Consider the following 26,230-nt stretch of genomic DNA (forward strand, 5'->3'; position numbering starts at 1 on the left):
TTACTGACCGAGGGAGCCGGCGTACAGCTTCCGGGTCATGTGGCCAGCATGACTAAGCCGCTTCTGTCAAACCAGAGCAGCGCACAGAAACACCGTTTACCTTCCTGCCGGAGTGGTACCTATTTATCTACTTGCACTTTGACGTGCTTTCGAACTGCTAGGCTGGCAAGAGCAGGGACTGAGCAACGGGAGCTCACCCCGTCGCGGGGATTCAAACCACCCTGGCTGTTTGGAGTGTGTCCCAGAACTCAGATAATGGCTTTTGCTTGCCTGGATAGAGATTAGAGAAGGGATCCTGAGTGTGCGTAGAAACTAGCTTATGGTATGATGCTTACATCCACTGCTCAGTGGCCTTTTGCCCTCTCTGCTACTGGCATGCAGCCCCCAGGGTTGCCATACGTCCAGATTTCCCTGAACATGCCTGGGATTCCAGAGGCAAAATCACCATCTGGGTGGATTTAAATTTTGAAAAACGTCCGGGTTGGGGCGTGTGCTGCGGGAGTGGGTGAACAGTCTGCCTGTCAGTCTGGCGGGTGGCTGGCCGGCCAGCTGAGTGGACCCCGCTTCTCCCCCATGGTGAGTTAAGAGCCACGCCAGGCCCTCCTCCTCCTCCCCTCGGCGGTCTCTGGTTCCAGGCCTGGCTGCAGCCCCCACAGCCCTGCCCCCACTACGGAGCCACACACACAAATGTTAAAATATGAGGACCCTTGCTTGCCATTTTGCTCCCTCACCCAAAAATCACACTTCTCATTAATCCAAACATTTCTTTCTCCAAAACAAACGTACTAAATATTCCAGCCAATGGAATAAAAAAAATGATGGTTTCACTTGAGCCAGAGCACAAAAGAACATATTTGCAACCCATGATTCAATCCTGAAAATGTGAAGCCATAACCTCTGCTCATGTGCAGAGTACGTCACAAACGTGATTAAACATAATTGGCCTCTTTTGCCTAAGATAGGAAGAGGATCCTCCACGTCTGGGAAGGATAGTCAAATCCACGTGACATCCATACAGGCTTAGATACAAAGCTTTCCATTTTAGAAATTCATTGAGAAACTAACTCACCCCCCCCCCCCAAAAAAAACCCCACAGTTGCATTTTACAACATTCAGAGCTGGCCAGCCCATGAGGCGAGGCAAAGCAGTCAAATCCAGGCCCTAGGAGCGTGCCACTTGCCACCTCCTCCTCCATGCCCTCCCCACCACCGTGGTTCCCTCCCCCCACTTTGTGCCCCCCCCACCTGCTCCTCTCCAGCCTCCTTTCCTCTTTTTCCTGGGCCGCCTCCAGATGGCAGTAAGGGGGTCTGGCAGGGAGGGGCAGAGAAATATCCTGGCCTGACCCTGCTCATATTCAGTGCTGTAGAATTATGTTTCTGTTTCAAACAATACCTATTATTTATAAGATTTTATGAAGACTTTTCATAATACCTTACAATAAAAAACAAACTAATCTAAACAAAAAGAAAAAAGAAACAAAGAATATACAACTGTGTATGTGCTGTCACCTGTTTCCTTTTTTACTATTTCATTATGTATTGATTGATTACAAGACTTTATAGAGTTTTATCTGTACTGTACCCTGCTTGAGGATTGTTTAATACTGAAAGCGGGTAATAAAGTTTATAACTAAACTAAACTGTTTCAGAAGTTATTTGGGACCTGCGTCCAGATAAGTGTGCACATGTTTGCAAACTTAGCTGTGCAAAACAGAACATTAAGAAAATGTGCCACGGTCAGGACTTCAGCAGTACTTTCCAGGTTACACTGCAGTTAAATACTTGACATCTCCATATATTAAAGTAACAAGAAGCAGCTGTGAAAAAAATCAGCATTTTGTAGTTTTTTAAATTAATTATTAATAGTGATGGCAATTGTTGTTTTTCTTATTTTATTGCCATAATTTTAATATAGAAAAGAAGTTTGGAAAAACCATTATCCCTCAGAAGTGTGCATGCACACGAAAGCTCATACCAAGAACTAACTTAGTTGGTCTTTAAGGTGCTACTGGAAGGAATTTTTTTTGTTCTCAATAAAAATGTCACTCACCTTTGTGGGTTTCAAATTCTGCGTCTTCTGTTTCCTGGAGCGTAACCATCGATCCCGCTCCTAGAGCAAGGAATGTCTTTTAAATGATTTAGCATATATTCAAAATATGTAACAAATAATCATGGGTGTGGATTCTAAAATTCTAACATGCTGCACAGCAAAGCTAAAGATCCCATTCCATTTCTTTTTCTGAAATACACACTTTTAAAACTAGCTACCGCAGAGGAAAATCTGGGGGAAACACAGCGAATCGACAATGTACACAGCTGACAAGCCATGAGAAATGGAAAGAGATTTTGGATAAATTCACTTCTCCGCTCCTTCTTTTATGAGATAGATTCATGAGTTATGAGAAACAGAAATGAAAACATGGAAAAGGAGATGGGTTTAAAACTGGACAAATAGATTATTTCCTTCTAATTCAGGAGTGGGGAACCTTTTCTAGTCAGATTCTTATTGCTCCAGCCTTGGCAGGCCAATGTTAACAGCGAGGCAGGGCCACTCACCTGTTAATCAACTAACCCCACTGTGATGTCAGGTGATGCTTCCCTTTGCAGCCCTGATTGTTGGGACTTCAAAGTGAAGCACAGAATTTTCAAACAGCCCTTTGTAAACATCCACATGCAGAAATATAAATGAATATTGGGGATACTACATCCCCACTTCACTTTTGGGCTTGTAAATATAACTTTTTCTATTATTTGTGACCTTTAACCCCAAACACATAGCCTTCTGTTATACTTTGCCAAGAATACAATGCTTTGAAAGCAGAAAACATGACTGTCTGTTGTCACAAGGCTACTCCCCTCACTGTCCCCTGCTCCTCCTCCATGGCTGATGTGACAAGGAAGAACATCAATTTGGGTAGGGGAGGCTGTTCCAAAATACAATGCATGCTATATTTGGATCAAGTGACCATGTGCCCTTACAAATGTCTCTCCAAGGGAATAAGAAACGAATGCCAAAGCAGAGATTAATAGTAACTGCATATTACCATTGTCAGATCATCAATAAGATGCCGTTGTTCTATAATTTGCAATTTAAGAAATTCAACTTCTGGTTCTTCATGTGTGCTACTGAGGTCATTCAATGATGTGTGCCTCCTCATTGTTGGCTGAGCAGATAGCTTTTCTCTCTATAAAAAAATGTAATTTCATTAACACAACCAAATCTCTCTCACACCCTCTTTGGTTTCAGCCAAAGCAATACTAGTACAAGAAGGTGGCTGGTAAACATCCTTGCCCTTTTCCATTCATGATTTTAAACATTATTGTTCAAAGAGAAAACAGTAAAACACATCTGAGAAAAAAAACATCAGCATTAGCAGTGAGACCGAATGACTTGTAATCCTAAACAGAGCAACTGCTAATAACCGGTTCTATTATCCCTTTCACATGACAGAAGTGTGAGTCTTGGGTGAAAGTGACCACATCGACTTGGGATTCAAGATACTGGGAAAAGATAAAGTTGAACGTGGTCATATGTGCACCCTAGACTTTGGAAAATCTGATTTCAGCAAGCTTAAGTAAATACTGAGTAGGTGATTTGTCATTTGGGGCAGGGGTCCAAAGCATCACCAGTTTTCCTTTGGTGAAATAGGTATTTTGAAGTGCCCATTAAAGTTTCTCACATTTCCAAATGTGCCTCTAGGCCCAAGAAGATTCTGGAGCCTGAATACAGAGCCCCAAGAAGCCTCTCAGCCCTAGGGCAATGGGGTTCCCGGCTCAGACTCTAGAGATGCTACAAGTCCTGTGGGGCCTGTTCCCATCTTTGCTGGCCTATTTCCATCTGGGCTGAGAGAGGGGAGACCAAGACCATTTCCAGCTATGAAAGCTGCTGCAGGAGGCACCAGAGACCACCTTGACCTCAAGTCTACACAGGATGTTTAGGGACTACTGTGTGGCCCAGATTTAATTACTTTTGCTGTTTTTGTTATTACGTTTTCGTGTTTTGTCATTAGATCTTACCATGAATTATAAGGGGTTTTTCAATTTTATTGAATATTTCTTAATGAGATGCTTTCATTAACAGATTATTTAGATTCTGCTGTATTTTGTAACTAGTGAATGATGTGATTTTTTCATGTGAGCCCCCATAGGCAGCATACAAATAAATGGTGAGGACAAGGGTGACGGCACCCTGAGTTGGGTAACATCTTGTGGGCTGGGGTTGAGCTGATGCCTTTCCTCTTCTTCTTTTTTTATATATATATTTTTTATTAAGTTTTAGAAATGACAACAAACAAGAAAAAGAAAAACAAATACACAGAAATACAAAGTTATAAAATACGTAAAAAAAGGAAAATAGTTTCAAAAAAGAAAAGGAAAAAAAACACATTTGAAAAAACACAAAAATCCCTCTTTTTAGTTCTCATCTTTGATTCACTTATTTTCTTGACTTCCTCGCATCTCCCTTTTTTGTATCCCTGTTAAAAATTAATTCAGCAAATTCATATCCAATTATGCTGATGCCTTTCCTCTTCAAGCCCACAGCATGGTGAGCAGCTGGACACAGCAGCTGACCGCTTGACCAGTTAAAAAAGGTCAGTCCAGAATGTGTTACATTTTGACTCTGCAGGCCATATGTCAGGGTTCAGCAAACTTTTTCAGCAGGGGGCCAGGCCACTGTCCCTTAGACCTTGTGGGGAGCCAGACTATATTTTTTTTTGGGTGGGGGGGAATGAACAAATTCCTATGCCCCACAAATAACCCAGAGATGCATTTTAAATAAAAGCACACATTCTACTCATGTAAAAACACGCTGATTCCTGGGCTGTCCACGGGCCGGATTTAGAAGGCGATTGGGCTGGATCTGGCCCCTGCCCATGCCATATGTTATAAAGTACTATATACAGTATTCAGCTACACATTAGGTAATGACTCATTTTGTTAATTATCCTTCTTGGATTTGCAGATGCTCCCAAAGAAAGACAAAGAACAACTGTAATTTCTGTTTCTGAGCTACCCAACACTTTTAGAATATACCTTAAAAATAGGAATTATGTCAATGTGCCAATCAAGCAGATTGAATCAAAATCTGCAGTAGGACTTTCCACCTGTAAAAATGTACTAGATAAAGTGAAAACCACTTTATGGAAAAGATTTCTGAGAAAATGGGATATAAAATTTATTAAATAAGTAAATAATATTACTGGCTATAAAAGCAAAAAGGGAGCAGAGCACTTTCTGGCCATCTTTCTCACAACTGGCAAAGGAATCATCAGAATCTGTGACCTGAAGATGACGACTGCTTACCATTTCGACATTTTCCCTAGAAAGATGCTTAAGTTTTTCTTCCATTCTTTGTATACTCTGCAGCAAGCTCTCGTTCTTTTTGTTCAGCCTTCTGTTTTTTTCTACAAGTGGCTTCACCTGCACTTCCGTCTCCCGAGACCTCTTCAGCTGCAAAAAAAGTTGTACTTTTTTGTTTTTGTTTTTAAAGCAGATCTGTTCTGCACAGGGTTGCAAGTGGGTAGCTTGTCCACAGAGGCCCAGGTGTCCTCTGTGGCTAAGAAGGCCTTTTACCAGCCTCATCCGGTTTGACAGCTACTGCCATTCCTGGACGAGGATAGCCTGGCCACTGTTGTCCATGCTTGGGCTGGACAGAAATGTGCTCTTATGTGGGGCTGCCCTGAGGTCTGGTTTGGAAGCTCCAGCTGGTGTAGAATGTGCTCATGTTAGAGTTTACAGCCCTAAACAACTCAAATACTTCAAAGACTGCCTGCTTCCCTACGGATCCTCTCGGGTGCCAAGATCTGCACAGGTGGCCCTCCTGGCAGTTCCTCCACCTTCGGACCCTCAGCAGGTGGCAGTTTGGGAGAGGACATTCAAAGCTGTGGAGCTCCCACCCCAAAGAGGTGCTCTTGGCACTGTCATTATACAGCTTCCGGCAAATGCCAAAGATGCACTTCTTTGCCCCGCCCTTTGACACTTGATGTGTATATTTTTAGGACCCAACTTATTTCTGTAACTGTAAGTTGTTTGTTTTTAATATTGTGTTTTAATGTTGTAACCCAACCTGGGACCTTAACAACAACATCTCCCTCCCTTACTCGAAACAAAAAAAGTCCCAAATATAGCCTTTCTTCATAAGGGAGTTGCTCTGACCCCTTAATCATTTTGCCTGCCTTTTTCTGAACCTTCTCAAGCTCTATAATGTCTTTCTTGAGTTGAGGCAACCAGAGCTGGACACTGTATTCCAAGTGCGGTCTTGCCATATAATGGCATTCTGACATTGGTAGCTCTCCAAGTTCTTCAAGAACTGGTTTCTGCACAGCAGGAGGTTGGCTTAGATAACTCTCAGGGGTCCCTTCCAACTCTACAATTCCAGGATTCTATGATTCTGAGGCGGATGCCATTTGGGCCTGGTGGTTTGCCCATTTTGTGTCTTGTCACCACTTTTACATCAGCTCCTCAGACTCCCTTTCTGAGACAGATAGCTCAGGCACAGGGATCTGCCTTCTGCCTCCCGCTGTGAAGAAAAACGGACACGCATTTGACTCAATCGTCATCCAAAGGTCTAACCACTTCCCCAGCTGATCTCCTGCTTCCAACGTATTTAAATAAGTTTTGTCGTTCCTCTATTATTATTTTTTGTAATACGCTCATCAAATTATCTCTCTTTTTTCATCCCTTATCATCTGCTAGAATTTCTTGTACCCAAGTTTCTGTTCTTTTTGCTCTCCTCATTTCGACAAGACTTCCACTTTCTGAAAGAAGCCTCCTTGCCTCTAACATCTTTCTTGCCTTTGCTCATCCCCCATGCTGGCCTTGGAAGTATCTTTCCTGTTCTGTGGCATGTTCTCTAGCTGAGCTTCTGATATTCTAAAATCCTGAACAACTGCTAAACATTTTGGAGAGATGTGCCCCCTTTCTACTTTCTTTTTACCCATACCCTCATTTGGGGAACTTTTCTTTTTTGTTAAAGTCAAATGTGATCTTGGCAAATGTCCACTTACATTATTTTTATTTTATTTATTTACTGAATTTGTTAGTTGCTTGACCTTGCTCAGGGGAACCCAAAGCAACTTACAACCGACCGAACAGACAACAACAACAACACAACCCTCCCTGCATAGATACATTAAAAGCAACCTGCCCAGTTCTAAAAGATGGTTTAATCAGTCAATGGCCTAGTTACAGAGAGACATTTTCACCTGGTGCCTAAAGATACATAACAAAGTTGTGAGAAACTGATATTTTAGTGCGGCAGCATCTACACTTTGGAACCCCCTGCCTATTGACAGGTAGGTACAATCATTGCCCTGTACTCTTTTCTGCACCTGCTTAAAACATTTTTGTATAGACAAGCCTATCCAGACACACAGGTGTTGATGATGTATTTTAATTTTAATATCTTTAAATGTTTTACCATATTTTTCCGTGTATAACACGCCCCCTATTTTTTGGGACTCAAAATTAAGAAAATGCACTATGCACTGTGTATAAGATGTCCCCCTTATTTTAAATTTGAAAAATATAGGGGAAAATATAGTCTTATACACAGAAAGATACGGTACGTTGTTTTTAAATGTTTTATTGATAATTTTAATATTTCTTGTAAACCCCTTGGAGGTTTTACTACAACCCAGCAGCATATAAATTTTGTTAAATAAAACATCAAAATTACTTACTAGTTCATTCCTTTCATCTGCTAAAAGTGTATTTCTATCTTCCAGCTTCCGAATTACAGCGCTGAGTTCTGCTATTTTTAGCTGAAATCTCCGCACATCTCGTTCATCCATATGTTGCTCCTTGAAAATAAAAGGCTACATTACAGCACAAAAACTGGGCATAACTTCATTTTACAGAAAAGTAAAAAAGCACGTGGAATAGATGGAGGAAGGTAGTGTTTTCTCAGACAGTGACAGAGACCACCAGCTGGCCTCAGTCTCCTTTGAGGCTGGCCTCAGGGGCACAGACCCCACCCTCGCCCATTTCTGCCCCCCCCCCCAGCCATGCTACTTTCTTTTGTCTGGACCTATGGCAACATGAGCAGCAGTCTTCAGGCCCTGAATAAAAGTGGCAAGAAGGCAGAGGGGTTTGCGGGAAGAGACATGACGGTGTGAAGGGCCAGAGTGTGCACTCAAATAAATAAATTAGGGTTAATATTTTTTTCAAAATAGTACTGTAATTAATAGGGAACAAAAAGGAAGGGGAGAAGAGAAGAAAGCTGCTGTAGGAAGAAGCAGTAAAATAACAGATATAATAAAACTGCAAGGCTGTGATCAGGTTGCAATTTGTGTGGCTGCCGGACAGAACAGCACGTAAGCAGTTCAGGTGAGCCACAGAGGAACAGCCAGGGGCAACTTCCAAGCAGCCATCTTGCTCCATTTTCCCTGTGCACCCAAGGCCATCATTTTGTCTGCATCCACATTGGCGGGTGAAGGGGAGGGAAGCAACAAAAGAGCAAGATGTTTGCTGGGGAAGTGACCGGGCCTGTTGTCCCTGTTCCTTTGTGGCTCGCCTGGGCCATGGTTTGGCAGAGCTATGCAGGGAAGGGGCAGGGCTGACGGAGCAGGCAGACGAGTGGGCAGACAAGACCGGTGAGAGGGCAAGAAGGAGAACAATAGGTCTGGTGCTAGTCTTCTGGGGCTATGACTATACAGAGGCTGGGTTTGCTCTCTGTCCTGAAATCAAAGTTTTGGGGATCACAGCTTGTGTGTCTGAAGTGAGCATACCACAAGCCAGGGTTTGAACAACATATTAAGCCAAATCACAGCTTACCAAAACCACAGCAGGATTACAACCAGAGGAGCAAAAAGGTAATCTCCTCTCTTAGACCCCCCACATTTGCTTGTTTGCACTAAGACATGATTTGGCTTGGCGTTGCAAACAAGGGCACTGTCTCTCTTAAGCCTGCAGTCCCCTCACCACCACCACCCGGGCAATACAGAGACAATAAAAATGGACTATGCACAATGTACTTCTGAACTATTGTTTCTAGCAGTAAAGTTCTCTGAAGGATGGAAGCAAAGCTTAATGTTCCATTTTCAAAGTATAATTTACTTTATTTGTATTTTGAAGGTGATAACTCATCCCCCCCCCCACTCTGAAAGGAGTTGATTACAATCTATTAGCAGGGAATCTCCACGTTGTTAAAAGAACTTTAACATTCATATGCATGTAAAAAACAGTTAGCTTTCTTACCTGGTTTCCTACAAGTTCCATCATATCTCCCACAGAGGGAGGAAGCTCTTTCTTTGGGCTGGAATGGAACCGCTCTGCCTCTTTGACTTGAACAAGTTGTTCATCCAGGGCTTCTTTCTGGAGCAGCAACTTTTGTGTATGTCCTGCCTGGACACCAAGATCTTTCTCCAAAGCCAAAATCACTCTCTCTTTGCCTCGTATCTCATCCATCTTGAAGAGTTAGAAAGCAACACAATGTGAATTTCTCCAAATACTTCCCATTAAACCGAATGTTATTTTGCCGTACCAACACTTTACGTTAGCCAAATCATGCCAAAGGATAAGTAGTACAGTGGTACCTCGGGATGCAAACAGGATCCATTCCGGAGCCCCGTTCGCATCCTGAAGCGAATGTAACAACTGACGGCGCGTCTGCGCGTGCGCGGGTCGTGTTTTGCCGCTTCCTCACATGCGTGATGTCATTTTGAGCGTCTGCACATGCGCGAGCGGTGAAACCCAGAAGTAACGTGCTCCGTTACTTCCGGGTTGCCGCAGAGTGCAACTTGAACGCGCTCAACCCGAAGCACATTCAACCCGAGGTATGACTGTACTGGATTTACAGCCAGGGCTGCTTCTATGAAAGGAATAAACCTAAGTTCTGTTTTTTGTATAATGTGTTCTTTTGACTTACTTAGTATTAGCCAGATATGAGAACAATTGAATTCCTTTCAAAAATCTCATGAACGGCAATGTAAAGCAATTGTGAACAGACAGCTGCTTTGATTGATGCAAAATCAAATCTGCTAAGTGTGCCACTCGTCAGAGGAAATAAAAGAGACTTGAATAAGAAATGCCCTCCTTTCCCTGAGGAAGAATTACAATACAGGATTAACATCCATTTATTTACAAAATAAAGTAGGGGAAAAGCAAGTGACTGTGACATGACACACAATTATACTAGTGGCAATTAAAAATAGTGGAATATTTAACTAGACAAATGCACGGTAATATTGGGTGAACCTACCAGCCTACGGATGTCCCTCTCGCATTCACGCTTTATCCTATTAATTTCGTCTTGATGGGACTGGTAGGCTGTGCGCAGGTCAGCTGCCTTCATCTTATCTGCCTGCATGATGTTACTCAAGGCTTCTTCCACCTGTTTTTTCCCTGACTTCAGTTCTAGTATCTCCTGCTGCATCTTTATTCGCTCACCATCAAATGATTTCCGGGCTTCTTCCCTGGCTTCATTGAGCAAGGCAGTTTTCACTTTGTCAGCTGCCCCGTCCCGCAGGACATTCACCGTGGACTGCAATCGCTGGATCTCACTGTCTTTTATTTTCACCATACGAGCCACTTCCTGTTCATGTTGCCGAATGAGTACCTCTCGGAGAGCCTGGAGTTCCTTCATTTTCTCTTCATGGAGTTTAGCCTTGAGTTCAGATATGTAGGCTGTGTGTTTGTGCTGTTCCTGTTCTCGTTCTTGTTTTGCTTCCTGGAGCTTCTCTCTCAGTTTACTCACCTGAAACACCACCAAAAAACAAAAGCAGCACATTAGCATGACTGTGTAGAACTGGAGGAATGTTTGGGAAGCAAATGAAACATGAGGTAGATATCTAAAGTCTTTCTGAATGTAGGACTTCTAAACTTGGACTACGGACAAAATGTTTAATACTGATTGGGAGTCCACAGCAGGCCTTTGTGTGATCCCACGACAAAAACTCTGTATTTCAAAACTGAAAGTCTTGTTCACACACACACACACACACACACACACACACGTATTACAATATTTTTACACACTACTTTTCAGTCAAAATGCCCTCAAAGCAGCATTCAGTAAGACATATAAAATACATTGATAATACTAACAGATCACCTTTCCATTGTTTAAGTTGGCAGGTTTTTTTAATTAATTACATGAAGGCCTAATTTCCACAGTGGTACAGTGGTGCCTCGCAAGACGAAAAGAATCCGTCCCGCGATTCTCTTCGTTTAGCGGTTTTTTCGTCTTGCGAAGCAAGCCCATTGACGGCTTAGCGGATTAGCGGCTTTTAGCGGCTTATCGGCTTAGCGGATCAGCAGATAAGCGGCTTAGCGGCTTAGAAAAAGGGGGGGGGAGGAAAAAAACCCGCAGGAACTCACAAGACATTTTCGTCTTGCGAAGCAAGCCCATAGGGAAATTCGTTTTGCGAAGCGCCTCCAAAACGGGAAACCCTTTCGTCTAGCGGGTTTTCCGTCTTGCGAGGCATTCGTCTTGCGGGGCACCACTGTACTTTTATATAGGAAGGCACCACCCAAGACTTCTGCCTGGCTTGGTGGTCTGTAGCATACTCCTACAATGGCACCACTATTTTCCTCTTTTTTTAATTTGACCTAGATGTTCAATACTTTGCTCCAATACTTTGGCCACCTCATGAGAAGAGAAGACGCTCTGCAAAAGACCCTGATGTTGGGAAAGATTGAGGCCACAAGAAGGGGACGACAGAGGACGGGATGGTTGGACAGTGTTCTCGAAGCTACAAACATGAGTCTGACCAAACTGCGGGAGGCAGTGGAAGGCAGGAGTGCCTGGCGTGCTCTGGTCCAGGGGGTCACGAAGAGTCGGACACGACTAAACGACTAAACAACAACAACAAGATGTTCAAATTCATGGATTTCTTTTCATGTGTATGCATCCTTTAACTCTCCACCCTTCCTGTTTAGTCTATTTCTGTTAAGTAAGCTCCATCCCTGTGATGTATGGAGGTGAGAGCTGGATCATAAAGAAAGCTGATCGCCGAAGAATTGATGCTTTTGAATTCTGGTGCTGGAGGAGACTCTTGAGAGTCCCATGGACTGCAAGAAGATCAAACCTATCCATTCTGAAGGAAATCAGCCCTGAGTGCTACCTGGAAGGACAGGTCGTGAAGCTGAGGCTCCAATACTTTGGCCACCTGATGAGAAGAGAAGACTCCCTGGAAAAGACCCTGATGTTGGGAAAGATGGAGGGCACAAGGAGAAGGGGACAACAGAGGACAAGATGGCTGGACAGTGTTCTCGAAGCTGCTAACATGAATTTGACCAAACTGCGGGAGGCAGTGGAAGACAGGAGTGCCTGGGGTGCTCTGGTCCATGGGGTCATGAAGAGTCGGACATGACTAAACGACTAAACAACAACAACAACAAGCTCCATCCCTGTCACTCCAGTAGACTACAACTCCCATCATCCCTGACCACTGGTCCTGTTAGCTAGGGATGAGGAGAGTTGTAGTCCCAAAACACCTGGAGGGCCGAATTTGCCTATGCCTGACATACAGTATCCACATACATATAAGCAAAGCACAGTGCCGGAATTACTAACTCTTTAGCTATTATTAGTTGTTAATAATAGTTAAGGTGATGAGTGTGGAGGTTGCCTTAGCTCAGCAGATGTTGCAAAGAAATCAGATAGTAGGATAGCTAATAGGAAGGCAGTTGAATGATAGCCAGGGCTGGAGGAAGCGTGGGGATTGCAGTGAGGTGTTCAGAAAAGGAGATTACAGAATGCAAGAAATATATTTAGGCATTTCGGAATCCGCTGGGTCATAAAATTTACTCAAGTGAGATCCTAAAAATGAAATAAAAATTCAGTCCTACTGCTTCACTACTTTCTTCATCATTATTAGCTCTTTAATAAATAGGAGGAGGATTTAAACACAAACATTCAAAGGCCTCCTGATTGAATAAGATTACTGATGGCCCATACTACCTTCAACGAAGTAAGGCAATCTCATTACAGTCATCCTTGCATAAGCTTTTCACTTGTAAGCTCATTGCAAATACAAGAACTTATCCTCACCAGTTTAGTGCTACTGCAAAGGCTACTCCCTTCTGCAGAATGGAACAAGCACAGCAATTAAAAGCAAACCAATGAAATCCCAGCTGGAAGTGTTTTATTTTTGTGATTACTCTTAAACATTCAGTGCGAAAAGGTGTACTGAAGGGGAAATAGTGATTCATCTCAATAACCTCGCTACTTCCAAACGTGGGACAAACATGAATTTGCCTTTCAGTTACATCCCATCACTTTGCACCAGATCCTCTCCAGAATGACTGGACTGAGGACTCATTGAGGATTTAAGTGCATTGCATGGACCAAGTAGGTATAATCCTCAATTGTCAATTCATTTATTTACCAGAGTTTCCCGTGTACAAAGAGTCTGTTAACTAGCACATAGTGGAAATAACTAGCAAGGATTTACATTAGGGGTGAAGCTCTTCAGTCCAAGGGCCACAGTACCCCAGCAGAAAGCTGTCAGGGTTCCCATTCCAGTAGTGGACAGAGCCAGATTCATGCAGTTTCCCAGGGAAAGAGGTGCCTTTTTCATTCTTATTTTCAGTTTTATGCATCTGCAAAGAGCCTGCTGGATGAAGACAAAGGCCCATCCTGTCTTGGTGTAGAGACATGCCAGGTTGAACAGACCCCTGCTGCTCCTTGAATGGATGTACACGGTTCAATTCACAGTCTCACAAACCAAAAAATCAATTCCATGTTGCTCTTTTAAAGTCCTGGTGCCACCTTGACTACAGAGGTTTTGCTTTGCTCTCCTGATTTTCCCAGGATTGGGGAAGTCTAAATTCAGTCATCAAAAGAAGTAGAATGGGATGCTCAGAAATCTTGGACTCAATCAGCCTCAAACTCACCATAAGGCCCAGTTTGGACAAGCCCTATGTTTAGGGGAAGATACGAACAAAACAGCACATTTTCAAATCTATTTGAAAGTCCCTAAAACTAAGGAAGTAGAACTATTTTAGAAAAAATGCCTGTGTAAATCAGAACATACACACCACAATGAAAGATAGCCTGGGCTATGTAGTGAAATAGCAACACAGCAAGTGAATCAGAAAATCAGAGGCACTTTTCCAGATAGCATCATCATGAGAACTGCTGTTGACCATATCTGTGCTCTCTTGCTCACACATTGGTTTCATCTGGTTGGAATGATAAAAGCCCTTGTTTATCATTACAGGCACAGGTACAAACCTAAGCTTGCTACAACATTCCGCTTCCCCTCTGGTAGAGATAAGAAGGGTTTTGTATTTTCCACTTCTGTTTTAGACTAACTTGAGGTAAGAGCTATGCTTGACTCCAAACTGCAGTTAGCCTTGCCTTAGCTGAAACAAACTAAATATAGTTACTGTATTTTCGGTGTATAACACCCCCCCCCCCAATGTATAAGATGGCCCCTATTTTTTGGGACTCCAAATTAAGGAAATGGGAGGAGATTGCCCAGAGTTGTTAAGCTTTTTGGGGGGGGGGGAATTGCCCAGTTGTTGAGCTCACCTGTCTGACCACCACTGCCAGTCACACGTCTCACCAAAGCCACCAAAGCCATCTGTCAGCAACCGCCAATATCGACTGCCCAATTGCCGCAGCAGAAGCCAATAGACAGCAGGCCGTGCCACAGCTACCAATCACCAGCACAATCGCCACTGACAATCTCCTGCTCGCGGCCGCCAACAATCGCCTGTCTCCCCTCTGCACTATCCGTGTGTAAGACAACTCCCAATTTTTAACATTTATTTCTAATAAAATAACATCGTCTTATACACTGAAAAATATGGTATTCTCAACTGCAGTTTAAGGTTCCATTCAGACACAATGCTAAACTCTGGGTAACTAAGCCACAGCCCTCACAGCAATGGCAGAGGGGGAGCCCATAACCCGAAGTCTTCTACATGCAACAATAAACCTTTGTTTATCATTACATCCCAAATGGGTTATTATGTTTGTCCGTAAGCGTGAACACCATGCAATATTTGCACGGACAAAAGATGTATTGTGTGAACCAGCCTCAAGAAGTTGGCAATTTCCCTGTCCAACTGCGTTACGTTTCCCACAATTACTCATTATGCATACCAGAGAAACAGAGGGGAACAGCATAACTAAAGAATAGTAACTATAATCACTTCCCAATTTTGCTGACTAACAAGGAACACTGGAGAAATTTGGCAGCTGGTTACTTGCATAACTATCTAGCAAGGACAAACAGCAAAAATTCAAAGCAGCTCCAAAACATGACAGCAAGCAAAAGCTACTGGATTATTAGAAACAGACCATTTCCATGCCCAGCATTACACCTTACTTCTGTAAACTGATATCCCTATGCTAATGAACAATCTAGAGACAAAGGTACTTAATATTGGTGGGAGAGCCTGGAAGCAAAGTCTAGCCTGGCATCTGAAGTCAATGAACAGTGTAGTCCTTCAAAGCATTATTTGCTCATACAGTGGTGATGCTTATGCAGGATGGCACCGCAGGAGAAAACGCCACCCCAACCTACTCACACTCGTTAAAAACCTGTAGAGAGCACACACATTTACAGTTGAACGTATAGAGGGTTCTCTGTGCCATCAGAAATCTTGACAGAGCCTCCTGCACACACTCAATGAACATGCAAAGAACACCTGTTAAGGGGAAACTAAAACACTAAAATAGTTACAAAGCCATCACTTACGGTATATATAAAACTGGCTAAACACACATCATTAATAAATCTCAGCTTTCTGTATATGTACATACGTGCCTTAACAGCACAGGAAGTTTACTGTATATTGCTTTTTAGCTTTATGCACCAACATTATCTTCTTAGACTTACTGAAGTGTGAGGAAACATTAAGTGGCATACATGTGCAATAACAGTTCTTATTTCCTAAGCTTTGTTGACTAGGCAAATACGACAGCAATTCCAGTTCTACAGGGCCTGTGCAATAACAAACCATCGTTTGATGTGACACGAGTGAGTGCTCTCAACTCTCCTTGCACTCACAGATTCCCTTCCCAGCTTCCTAACTCTTGTCAAACCTTAGTTGGGTTGTATCTAGGTTAAACCGCTTAATAGGCACCTGTTGCCCATGGCATGTACAAGTGAGATCACTTACAAAACAAACCCACTCTTAAGAAAATCAAGCAAGCAAAACAATTACTGTTAAAAAGGAAACCATGTTGGGATAAACCAGCTATTTAAACAAACCCTTAGCTACCAACTTGCAAGACCCTGTCTAAAAGAGGGTGATAAAATTCCCTTAAGCGAATGCTTATTATTTTGTTATATGCAATACAAATGTGTATACTGCCTAATAAAAATACCTAAGCTGTGGACGCCTTAATATTTCACAATATACCTTAGTGTACATGTTTTGAATTTATATTGGGATAATATACAACTAATATCTTATTGCAGAACACTTCAGAGAATGCTTCTGTAAACAGAAATGCTTTAAGCAGTCATCTAAAACTCATCTTTGTGACAGCTGCAGCAAGTCTTCTTTTTCTGCTGTAAAGGTGAAATACTTATTTCTCAAAAAGCAAGGAGGGAAGGGCAGGATAATTATAGCAAGGAGCTTTTTCTGAAAGTTTATTGCTAAATAATTAAAGCCCCCAAATCTAGACATTTATAATCTAGTAGGTCATGTGTGCAAGCACTTGAAAAGGTTTTTGGTATTCTGAATATATATCTATTTCTTGCAAGACTCTCCAATTTAGCAAACCCGAGCTGAACAAAAAAATAAGACTCAGCATTTTACACAGATCTTCCTGAGTTTCAGTAAAGCTGATACAACAGGGTTTTAAGAGTTTTTGAAGTGAATAATCCACGGCTTAAACGCATAAGCCTTTGAAGTGTATGAAGTTTTATGTGCATAGGTCTAGTCACAGCTTCCAGGTCATATGACCAGCATGACTAAGCCGCTTCTGGTGAACCAGAGCAGCGCACGGAAACGCCATTTACCTTCCCGCCAGAGTGGTACCTATTTATCTACTTGCACTTTGACATGCTTTTGAACTGCTAGGTTGACAGGAGCAGGGACTGAGCAACGGGAGCTCACCCTGTCATGGGGATTCAATACACCAAATCTCTCACATAAAGTAACAAGGCAGAAAGAGCTGCATCCTGAGATCTTTAAAATTATCATTCAAAACTATTATCTATTTGGATAACACCAACAAGCAGTTTCATCTGGCTGTTGGTGAAACAGTGACACTAACACCTCCGTTCCAGAAAAAAATATACACACCTTTTTATTCTAAAGCACTGAAATTGAGGGAACTTTCCAGAAAGGAGAAGCTATGAAAACACTGTATGCAAGTTTGATGAGTGTTTCATTTCTTTAAATCCCTTAAGACCTGATGGTGTGAGAGCTGCTCATTGCTCAGCTGGACATACCTCCACATAGCATTAAGCTTACCTACCTTGCCTTTTCCCTGCTGGTATTCAATCTGAATGTTTGTCAGTTTCATCCGCAATTCCTCATTCGCTGCTGCTTGGACAGCTTCAGTCTCCATGTCCTTTTCTGCCTTTGTGCGGCTTTTCTTCGACATGGCTTCAAATACGTCTTCTTATATTGGCAATATATCAACTGCCAAGCAGTTCTGGACATCGAATGTTAAGACGTCAAGCAGCAGTCAGTGCCATCCTATGTAGAACCCACCGCTGTCATAGTCACTATCCTCAATATTCTAAAGCACAAAATAAAATGGGAAACGAAAGTTAACTATTTGATCAAAGTAGAAATATATTTTTAAAATTAAAAAAATGTCCAGTAGCACCTTAGAGACCAACTAAGTTTATTCTTGGTATGAGCTTTTGTGTGCAGGCACACTTCTTCAGATACATTTCAGATACTTCAGATATATTTCTACTGCGTTAGACCAACACGGCTACCTACCTGAATCTATTTGATCAAAGAAAGCCTTAAACAAACACAATGCTGTCCAAGATTATTGTGTTTCATTCCCATTTATTGCAGGAGAACATATAACATAACATGAACATAACATCTCTGCAGGGTCTGACTAAAGGCATTTTCAATTAAACTAATGAGATTTAAGAAGTTTAATGTGGCTAAATCATACCCCGTGTAGCAATATGCTAACTTTTTTACATCAACTGGGAAGTAACATGCACCCTGTTTGGTTACAGTAAAACCATGAAATTTAAAAAAAGGTTCATTGAATTAATTAAAATTAATAAGACCAAATCTACAGGAAAAATCTCAACTGTGTGAAAATTCTGCAAATCTGAGATGCTGCCCAGGGCCAAGCTAGCACTTACAGTAAATATGCTTATAGATTAGCAGTGGCTGGAGAGCAAAACATCTGATTTAGAGTCTTTCAGAGTACAGTACTATCTGACTCGTCAAATACCAGATAGCAATTTGAGGGCTATTTGGTCACCTAATGTTGTCTTCTACAATGTTGTCTTCTACAGTGTTTATTACTACATCAAGCAGCATCATGGAAATACTCTTTGCATATGGGTTTTTTGTTGGTACAGTTAGAAATGCAGCCTAGTGCAATGCAATAAAGGCAAAAGTTACAGAAAAGCTGATCAGTGCTATCCCATCATATTAAGCACCACATAATTGTCATCTTTTCCAAAAATCTTATGCAGGCCAATGAAGGCACTCAAACCCAAGAAGTTAAGGCAGCTGCAGTCACAAAGCATAGAGCACTTTTCACAGAGCCAAATTACCTTTCACTACAACCGCCTGGCTTAACCCTTGCCCTGCTGTCATGGACTTGAAAAGGGAAGCCATTCTTGAACCTTTTCATGGGGTTCTTGGGGGAGGCCCGTAAATCATCTGTTTCAATTTATCATAATAAAAATCACTGCAGAAATAGTAGTTTTTTTGCTTAACTGTTGACTCATGTTAAGCTTGTAGTCCACCAAGACCCCCTAGATCCTTTTCACAAGCACTGCTGGCAAGCCAGGTTTCCCATCCTCTATTTGGGCATCTGAGGGTTTACCAAGGTTGTCTCTGCGGAACAGAACAATCCTGAATCATAAAATAACACAATTAGAGATCGAAGAGGCCATTCAGAATATGCAACTGGGCAAATCTCCAGGGCCAGACGGGCTTACCTCCAAATATTATAGGACATTGAAAGATTATTTGATACACCCACTAATGGAGGTTTGTAATGAAATCATGGAGGGGAAGAAGGCACCGGAGTCGTGGAAAGAAGCTTTCATCACATTGATACCTAAATTAGAAACTGAAAAGACACAACTTAAGAATTACCGCCCCATCTCCCTCCTAAATGTGGATTACAAAATATTTGCAGACATTTTAGCAAGTAGATTTAAAAAAGTTTTGAATGAAGTAATTCATAAGGACCAGGCAGGCTTTCTCCCAGGTAGACATTTGTTTGCTAATACAAGGAACATTATTGACATTTTGGAACTCTTGCAAACAAATATCAACACGAAAGCAGTTTTGATATTTATAGATGCGGAGAAGGCCTTTGATATTATCTCCTGGAAGTTTATGAAGAATAATTTGGAAGGAATGGGAGTGGGGCGGGGGTTCCAGAATGGGATAGAGGCAATTTATTCAGAGCAAAAGGCTAAACTGATAGTGAACAATGTGGTGACAGAAGAGTTTAGAATTGAAAAAGGTACACGACAAGGTTGCCCTATATCCCCTTTGTTATTTATATCGGTCCTGGAAGTGCTCTTAAACATGATTAGAGGAGACCGGTTGGTAGAGGGTATTCAGGTCGGAGAGAAACAGTATAAACTGAAAGCATTTGCAGATGACCTAGTATTGACCTTACAGGAGCCAGAGCCTAGTACTAAAAGGGTTTTGCAATTGATTCATGAGTTTGGTCGAGTGGCGGGATTTAAACTTAATAAGCAAAAAACCAAGGTTTTAGAAAAAAACTTGACTTTTTCAGAATCAGAAAGGTTTCAGAAAGAGACAGAATTAAATGTGGTTAAAAAAGTAAGATATCTAGGGGTAAATATAACAGCGAAGAACAGAAACTTGTTTAAGGATAACTATGAAAAATGTTGGTCTGAAATCAAAAGGGATCTAGATGTTTGGTCAAGATTGAAACTTTCCTTGTCAGGACGTATTGCTGCTATTAAGATGAATGTATTGCCAAAAATGTTGTTTTTGTTTCAAACGTTGCAGATTGTGGATAAAATGGAAAGTTTCCGGAAGTGGCAAAGAGATATCTCTAAATTTGTCTGGCAGGGCAAAAAGCCCAGAATTAAGTTTAAAATACTAACTGATGCTAAAGAAAGAGGGGGCTTTGCCCTGCCAGACTTAAAATTGTACTATGAATCAGCAGCTTTCTGCTGGTTGAAGGATTGGCTACTTCTTGAAAACACTGATGTTTTGGATTTGGAAGGATTCAACAATGCTTTTGGTTGGCATGCATATCTGTGGTACGACAAGGTTAAAATACATAAGAACTTTAAGAATCATGTTGTCAGAAAAGCAGTGTTTAATGTCTGGTTGAAATATAAAGATTTATTGGAAAACAAGACCCCAAGGTGGTTATCACCAATGGAGGCTAAGGCCCCGAAAAGACTCAATATGGAGGCCAAATGGCCGAAATATTGGGAAATAATAGAAAAAGATGGAGATAATTGGAGGTTGCAGAGTTTGGAGAAAATAAAAGATAAAGTGCGAGATTGGTTACATTATGCTCAGATTAAAGAAGTTTTCAAGTTGGACAAAAAGATAGGATTCCAGGTGGAAAAATCAAAGTTAGAAACAGAACTGTTAGAATCCAGCTCTAAGACACTTTCAAGAATGTATAACTTGCTGTTAAAATGGAATACACAGGATGAAACGGTCAAATCAGCTATGATAAAATGGGCACAGGACATAGGGCATAACATCATGTTTGCTGACTGGGAAAAGTTATGGACCACAGGTTTGAAATTTACGGCATGTAATGCCTTGAAAGAAAACATTATGAAAATGATATACAGGTGGTACATGACTCCAGTCAAGCTTGCAAAGATTTACCATGTGTCTGATAATAAATGTTGGAAGTGTAAAGAAGCTGAAGGAACATTCTTTCACCTCTGGTGGACTTGCCCTAGAGTGAAGGCTTTCTGGGAAATGATATATAATGAGCTGAAAAAGGTATTTAAGTATACCTTCCCTAAGAAACCAGAGGCCTTTCTTTTAGGCATTGTCGGCCAGAGTGTGCAAAAGAAGGATCGAACTTTTTTTTATGTATGCTACAACAGCAGCAAGGATACTCATCGCTAAATGCTGGAAAACTCAAGACTTGCCCACACTGGAAGAATGGCAGATGCAACTGATGGACTATATGGAATTGGCAGAAATGACGGGCAGAATCCGAAACCTGGGAGAAGAACTGGTGGAGGAGGATTGGAACAAATTTAAGGACTATTTACAAAAATATTGTAAATTGTATGAATGTTAAGAAAGATGTAAGATTAGTAACAACATGGCTTCAACAAACCAAACATAAAAAACATAAATTTAAGCGTAATTGGAAGAAAAGATAAATTTTGGTTAAACAGTATTGTATAATTAAGTATTTTATAAGTGTGATTTTAAATTCCGAAATTTGAGAATTAATTTGGGGAAATTTTATTATATGAATGGAACTAATTTAATAATTTGCTAGCGAAATTTATAAGTCTAGAATGCAGGAGCAAGAGCTGTGAGGAAGTCCAAGGAGGTGCATGAAACATGGATATTTAAAAATACTATGTTATTACCTATGTCTTTGATTGTTTTAAAAAATGCTTAATAAATATTTATTTAAATATATATATATATTTGGGCATCTGAGGGAACTGCACCTGTTGTTCTGCATGACAGACAGCAGTTTTCAGAAGCACAGGGACCCTGTTGGGACAAGGACATGGTTCTGCTTTCATAGCTCGCTCCATCACTAACACTCTTTAGCTAAAGCTTTCACTGTACTGCAGCTCTCATCTTTGTATGAAGTGCGATTAGGAAAAAGGGATGCCTTGATACACACCTCAGCTGCTTTCACTATGGAGGTTAAAACGAGAAAACTACATCCACCTGGGTCAAGGTTGGCTCTATCTAATTTAATAATAATAATAACAATAATATACCCCACCCATCTGGCTGGGTTTCCTCAGCCTCTCTAGCTGTCGCTGGCAAATGAATAGACGCCTTACACACAAAGTCCCCTTATTTACTTCTGGTGTGATAAATCATAAGGCAGAAACACAGTCATGGCTTTTATTGTATTCATATAGATTTTGAACACCTATTGTTTTGTGTCAAGGGACGCAGGTGGCGCTGTGGGTTAAAGCCTCAGCGCCTAGGGCTTGCCGATCGAAAGGTCGGCGGTTCGAATCCCTGCGGCGGGGTGCGCTCCCGCTGCTCGGTCCCAGCGCCTGCCAACCTAGCAGTTCGAAAGCACCTCCGGGTGCAAGTAGATAAATAGGGACCGCTTACCAGCGGGAAGGTAAACGGCGTTTTCGTGTGTGGCTCTAGCTCTGGCTCTGGCTCTGGCCAGAGCAGCGATGTCACGCTGGCCACGTGACCCGGAAGTGTCTCCGGACAGCGCTGGCCCCTGGCCTCTTAAGTGAGATGGGCGCACAACCCCAGAGTCTGTCAAGACTGGCCCGTACGGGCAGGGGTACCTTTACCTTTACCTTTATTGTTTTGGCAAGGTATTATATTTGATCTAGGGCAATTATAGTATTGTCCATGTGTGCAGAAGGGACGCGGGTGGCGCTGTGGGTTAAACCACAGAGCCTAGGACTTGCCAATCAGAAGGTCGGCGGTTCGAATCCTCGTGACGGGGTGAGCTCCCGTTGCTCGGTCCTGCTCCTGCCAAACTAGCAGTTCGAAAGAACGTCAAAGTGCAAGTAGATAAATAGATACCACTCCGACGGGAAGGTAAACGGCGTTTCCGTGCGCTGCTCTGGTTCGCCAGAAGCGGCTTAGTCATGCTGCCCACATGACCCGGAAGCTGTACGCCGGCTCCCTCGGCCAATAAAGCGAGATGAGCGCCGCAACCCCAGAGTCGGTCATGACTGGACCTAATGGTCAGGGGTCCCTTTACCTTTTTATGTGTGCAGAGGAGCTTAGTGAAATATAGGGCTCCTTTTCCTAGCAGACAGCGCAACAGGCAGTCAAACACACCTGATTCCTCCTTCCTCAAGTTGTTAGGTGTGGATTGTTGGATGAGGCGTCTATCTCACAGTTCCCATTCATCAACTTTTGGGGTCACTAGCGTCGTGCCCTCCCACAAAACGGCCTCCCACAAAACATGGCAAAGGTCATTATCCAACATACACACCCACCCAAAAAAAGTATGTGGAGCTGAAAGATTGATGCTCTCTGCAACTTCCTCTTTCACCTCTATGCATTTTTCAAAATTCAGACCGGCACTTTGGCAGCTGAAGAAAAGGTAGAATGGCTGAGAGACTAGGAGGGAAAGGGGAGCAATCTGAGAGGAGAGAAGAAAGCACAGTGTGGGAGGGGTAGGAGATACAGAAAAGAAAAGTTCCTATTGAAATGGCATTATTTTACCCTAAAGGGCCTTCTCTCACTCCCCGCACCAACCATGAAATTACAGATCACATCTGTCTCCACTGACTGAACCATGTGTTTGCCATCACTGCCGTGACACACACACACAAAAATGGATCTGAGGCACAGATCCAGACAGATCATTATAGTTTCTACAAGTAATCCAGAGAAAAACACCATCAATTTTGTGTCTATGAATGTGTTCTGTGATTTGCTGGTTTTCATATCATCCTAAGTAAAAATCATGATGGTAAACAGACTCATAGAACTGTAGAGCTGAAAGGGATCCTGGGAGTCATCTAGTCCAACCCCCAGCAATGCAGGAATCTCAACACAGTCTCCCATCCAATTTTAAACCATACTGGACCCTGCTTAGCTTTGCAAATGTGCTAGCAGTTTTACTGGATCAATATTTTCTGCACTGTTGACAAGCACTAGATCTGTAGATCATTAACACAGATTTATGGAAGGCATGGATACTTGATATCATGTGCAAGGTACTCTGAAATCCTAAAGTTGGGATTTAAAACAGCTTGCCAGGTGTTGCTAAAACAGGAACTGCTCCTCCCCAACTCTAGTCTGCCCTGATGCTGCCCTGAGTACTCCACTCTGCTCACCCACCCAGGTCTGAGTGATACAGACCAGATTGGCCTCCTCATCCACAATCAGATCATGGATGAGGGAGGACTTACTCCGAGCTGACCTGGCATTCAATAGCAGCCACAGATTTGAGGGCTGGCTGATAGGACAACCACAATTCCCCAGATTGGAGGAGGGGCTGACATGCAACAGTCAACAACTGCCTGTGCTGTGTGCCCCTTACCTGGCCTGTCCCATCTCCCACACCACACCATACCTCACCCTACCCCTTCGCTCTCCCCAGCTCCTCTCCTTCTAGGCACATCTCTTCTCCCTCAATAAAAACAAACACCACCAAAAAACCCCACACAAATTAAAAACAGTGAAAACAACTGTAGCAGCAAAGCTGCCAGATGCACCATTACAACATGTGCAGCTATCAGGTCAGGAACCAGCTTTTTGGGACTTCCGGGGAGTGTCATGGCTGGTTAGCTGCATCTGTCAAGACGCTGTCAACAGATGTAATTATGTGGTGATTAATGATAAGTTCCTGTCGGTCATTTCATCTCTGAGGTACAGAGATAACAAAGGGATTAACTTCTGAATGCTCTGGAAGGATTACTCAGTCCTCTGTGGGACTGATAAATCTTTGAGGAACTCAGACAGGTAAAAGACCAGGGGTGGCAGAACCGTAACCTTGCCCTAGCACCACTTAAGAGCCACCAGAGGTTAATCTCTAGGGCAAAGACCAGCAAGACCTCTTTTCTGCAACTACTTTTGAAATTCCTATAGAGACTATATTTACGGAAGTTATCTGTCAGTTAAAATGTGCATGTAAAACACAACTTAAAAGAATACATCTTTGAGGGGTTAAAAAAAAATAGTTTTCAGGAAGCTTACCTTGATTTACATTCCAAAAAAGTTTATAACAACTGTTTCTAACAGCCAAGAGTTTGTCCAGTTCTGAGAAGTTTCCATCTTGTTTAGTTCTACTTTTTATCCTCTGATTCAAGGGTGTTTATTGCAATGCAAAATTATATGGCTGCTGGCTGTACTTGCTGTTGGGAGCATCGGAAGGCTAGGAATGTGTCTTATCTGAGCAAGGACTGTGTAAACTTATTTTAAAGCACCCAGGACTGGAAAAAAAAGTCAAAAAAATAACTTACTGACTGTTGCAGTTGTACAACAACTTTTAAATGATCAATTAAAGGAATTAAGATGAAGAAACTGATATGGGGAAATGTATTGGACAAAGCAGAGACAGGAGAAGATCTTGGGGGGAAATACTAGTGATGATGTGCAAGATCAGGAGGATGGTTCCATACAGATGGCTGAAGATTTATAGCTCTTGGGAAAAATATTGATGATGCTTAGCCAGTCCTAGAGGATGGTTCCATACTGATGCTTGAAGGAGCAGAACAAGGTATAGTTGAAGCTATGATGTTGGAGAAGAAAGGACTCTGTGCGCAATTTGGAATGAACTCAGAGGGAAAAGCCACTAAGCCTCCTTCTGGAAAAAGAACGGAAAAGCAAGAAATTGAAACTTTGTAAAAAAAAAGGATAAGGATGTAACACATGGCCAACAGGAAAGGGAATTGGAAGATTTGTATATGGATTTGGGTGTGAATTAATGCCTATACAATTAGTAACCAATGATAGATCATTGTTTTATTATATAACCACAGCAAAGAAACTCTTGAGGAATAAAAAAAATAAGGCTTTTTTAAAAAAAATATTGGAGATAAAGCTTTGATGTGGGTCTGGAGGAAGACTGCGGCTGACCTTTACTTATAATAACTTTTGAACTTCTTGGTTAGAAAGGAAAATTAATGAACTTAAGGTGCCTAGACGGAAGACTGGGAAAACTTCAGCTAGCAAAGGAATAGCTGGATATTACTCAGGATTGAACATTCAATTATTTTGAGGAATTCGTGTATATATAACTGATAGATGGATAGTTGGAAGTCACTTATACTTATTGCCTTTTTCTTTTTTATTAGCTTTGTCTTTATCTTTTTATTCAGTTATTATTTCCCTTTAATATTCTTTCTGTCTTATTTGTGTTGTTTCTGCCTCTGCTTTGTTCTGGTCTTTTATTGTATTTTGAAAAGTTTTCATACAATCTTTTTAAAAAAAGGAACCAGCTTTTTCACCCTCCTTCTCTTGTC

The 26,230-nt window shown here is 42.0% G+C and overlaps 1 protein-coding gene across 6 annotated transcripts in view; it reads right to left on the reverse strand.

The window, feature by feature from the left end:
- Positions 1-26,230, reverse strand: part of JAKMIP1 (janus kinase and microtubule interacting protein 1) — an 86,366-nt gene that overhangs the window by 50,329 nt on the left and 9,807 nt on the right. For all 6 annotated transcript variants that reach the window (XR_013842680.1, XM_079991537.1, XM_079991536.1 and 3 more), the window contains exons 2-8: positions 17,386-17,652; positions 10,201-10,695; positions 9,198-9,407; positions 7,682-7,801; positions 5,304-5,450; positions 3,044-3,184; positions 2,050-2,109 (exon numbers count right to left, since the gene is read on the reverse strand). Coding sequence is in view for 5 of the 6 variants with exons in the window: in XM_079991537.1 (XP_079847663.1) it covers positions 2,050-2,109; positions 3,044-3,184; positions 5,304-5,450; positions 7,682-7,801; positions 9,198-9,407; positions 10,201-10,695; positions 17,386-17,514 (1,302 nt within the window). In the remaining variant the exon portion in view is untranslated. The remainder of the gene's footprint in view (positions 1-2,049; positions 2,110-3,043; positions 3,185-5,303; positions 5,451-7,681; positions 7,802-9,197; positions 9,408-10,200; positions 10,696-17,385; positions 17,653-26,230) is intronic.

Source organism: Podarcis cretensis (genome assembly GCF_951804945.1).
Source record: "Podarcis cretensis genome assembly, chromosome: 9".
In the NCBI taxonomy this organism is placed as follows: domain Eukaryota; kingdom Metazoa; phylum Chordata; class Lepidosauria; order Squamata; family Lacertidae; genus Podarcis; species Podarcis cretensis.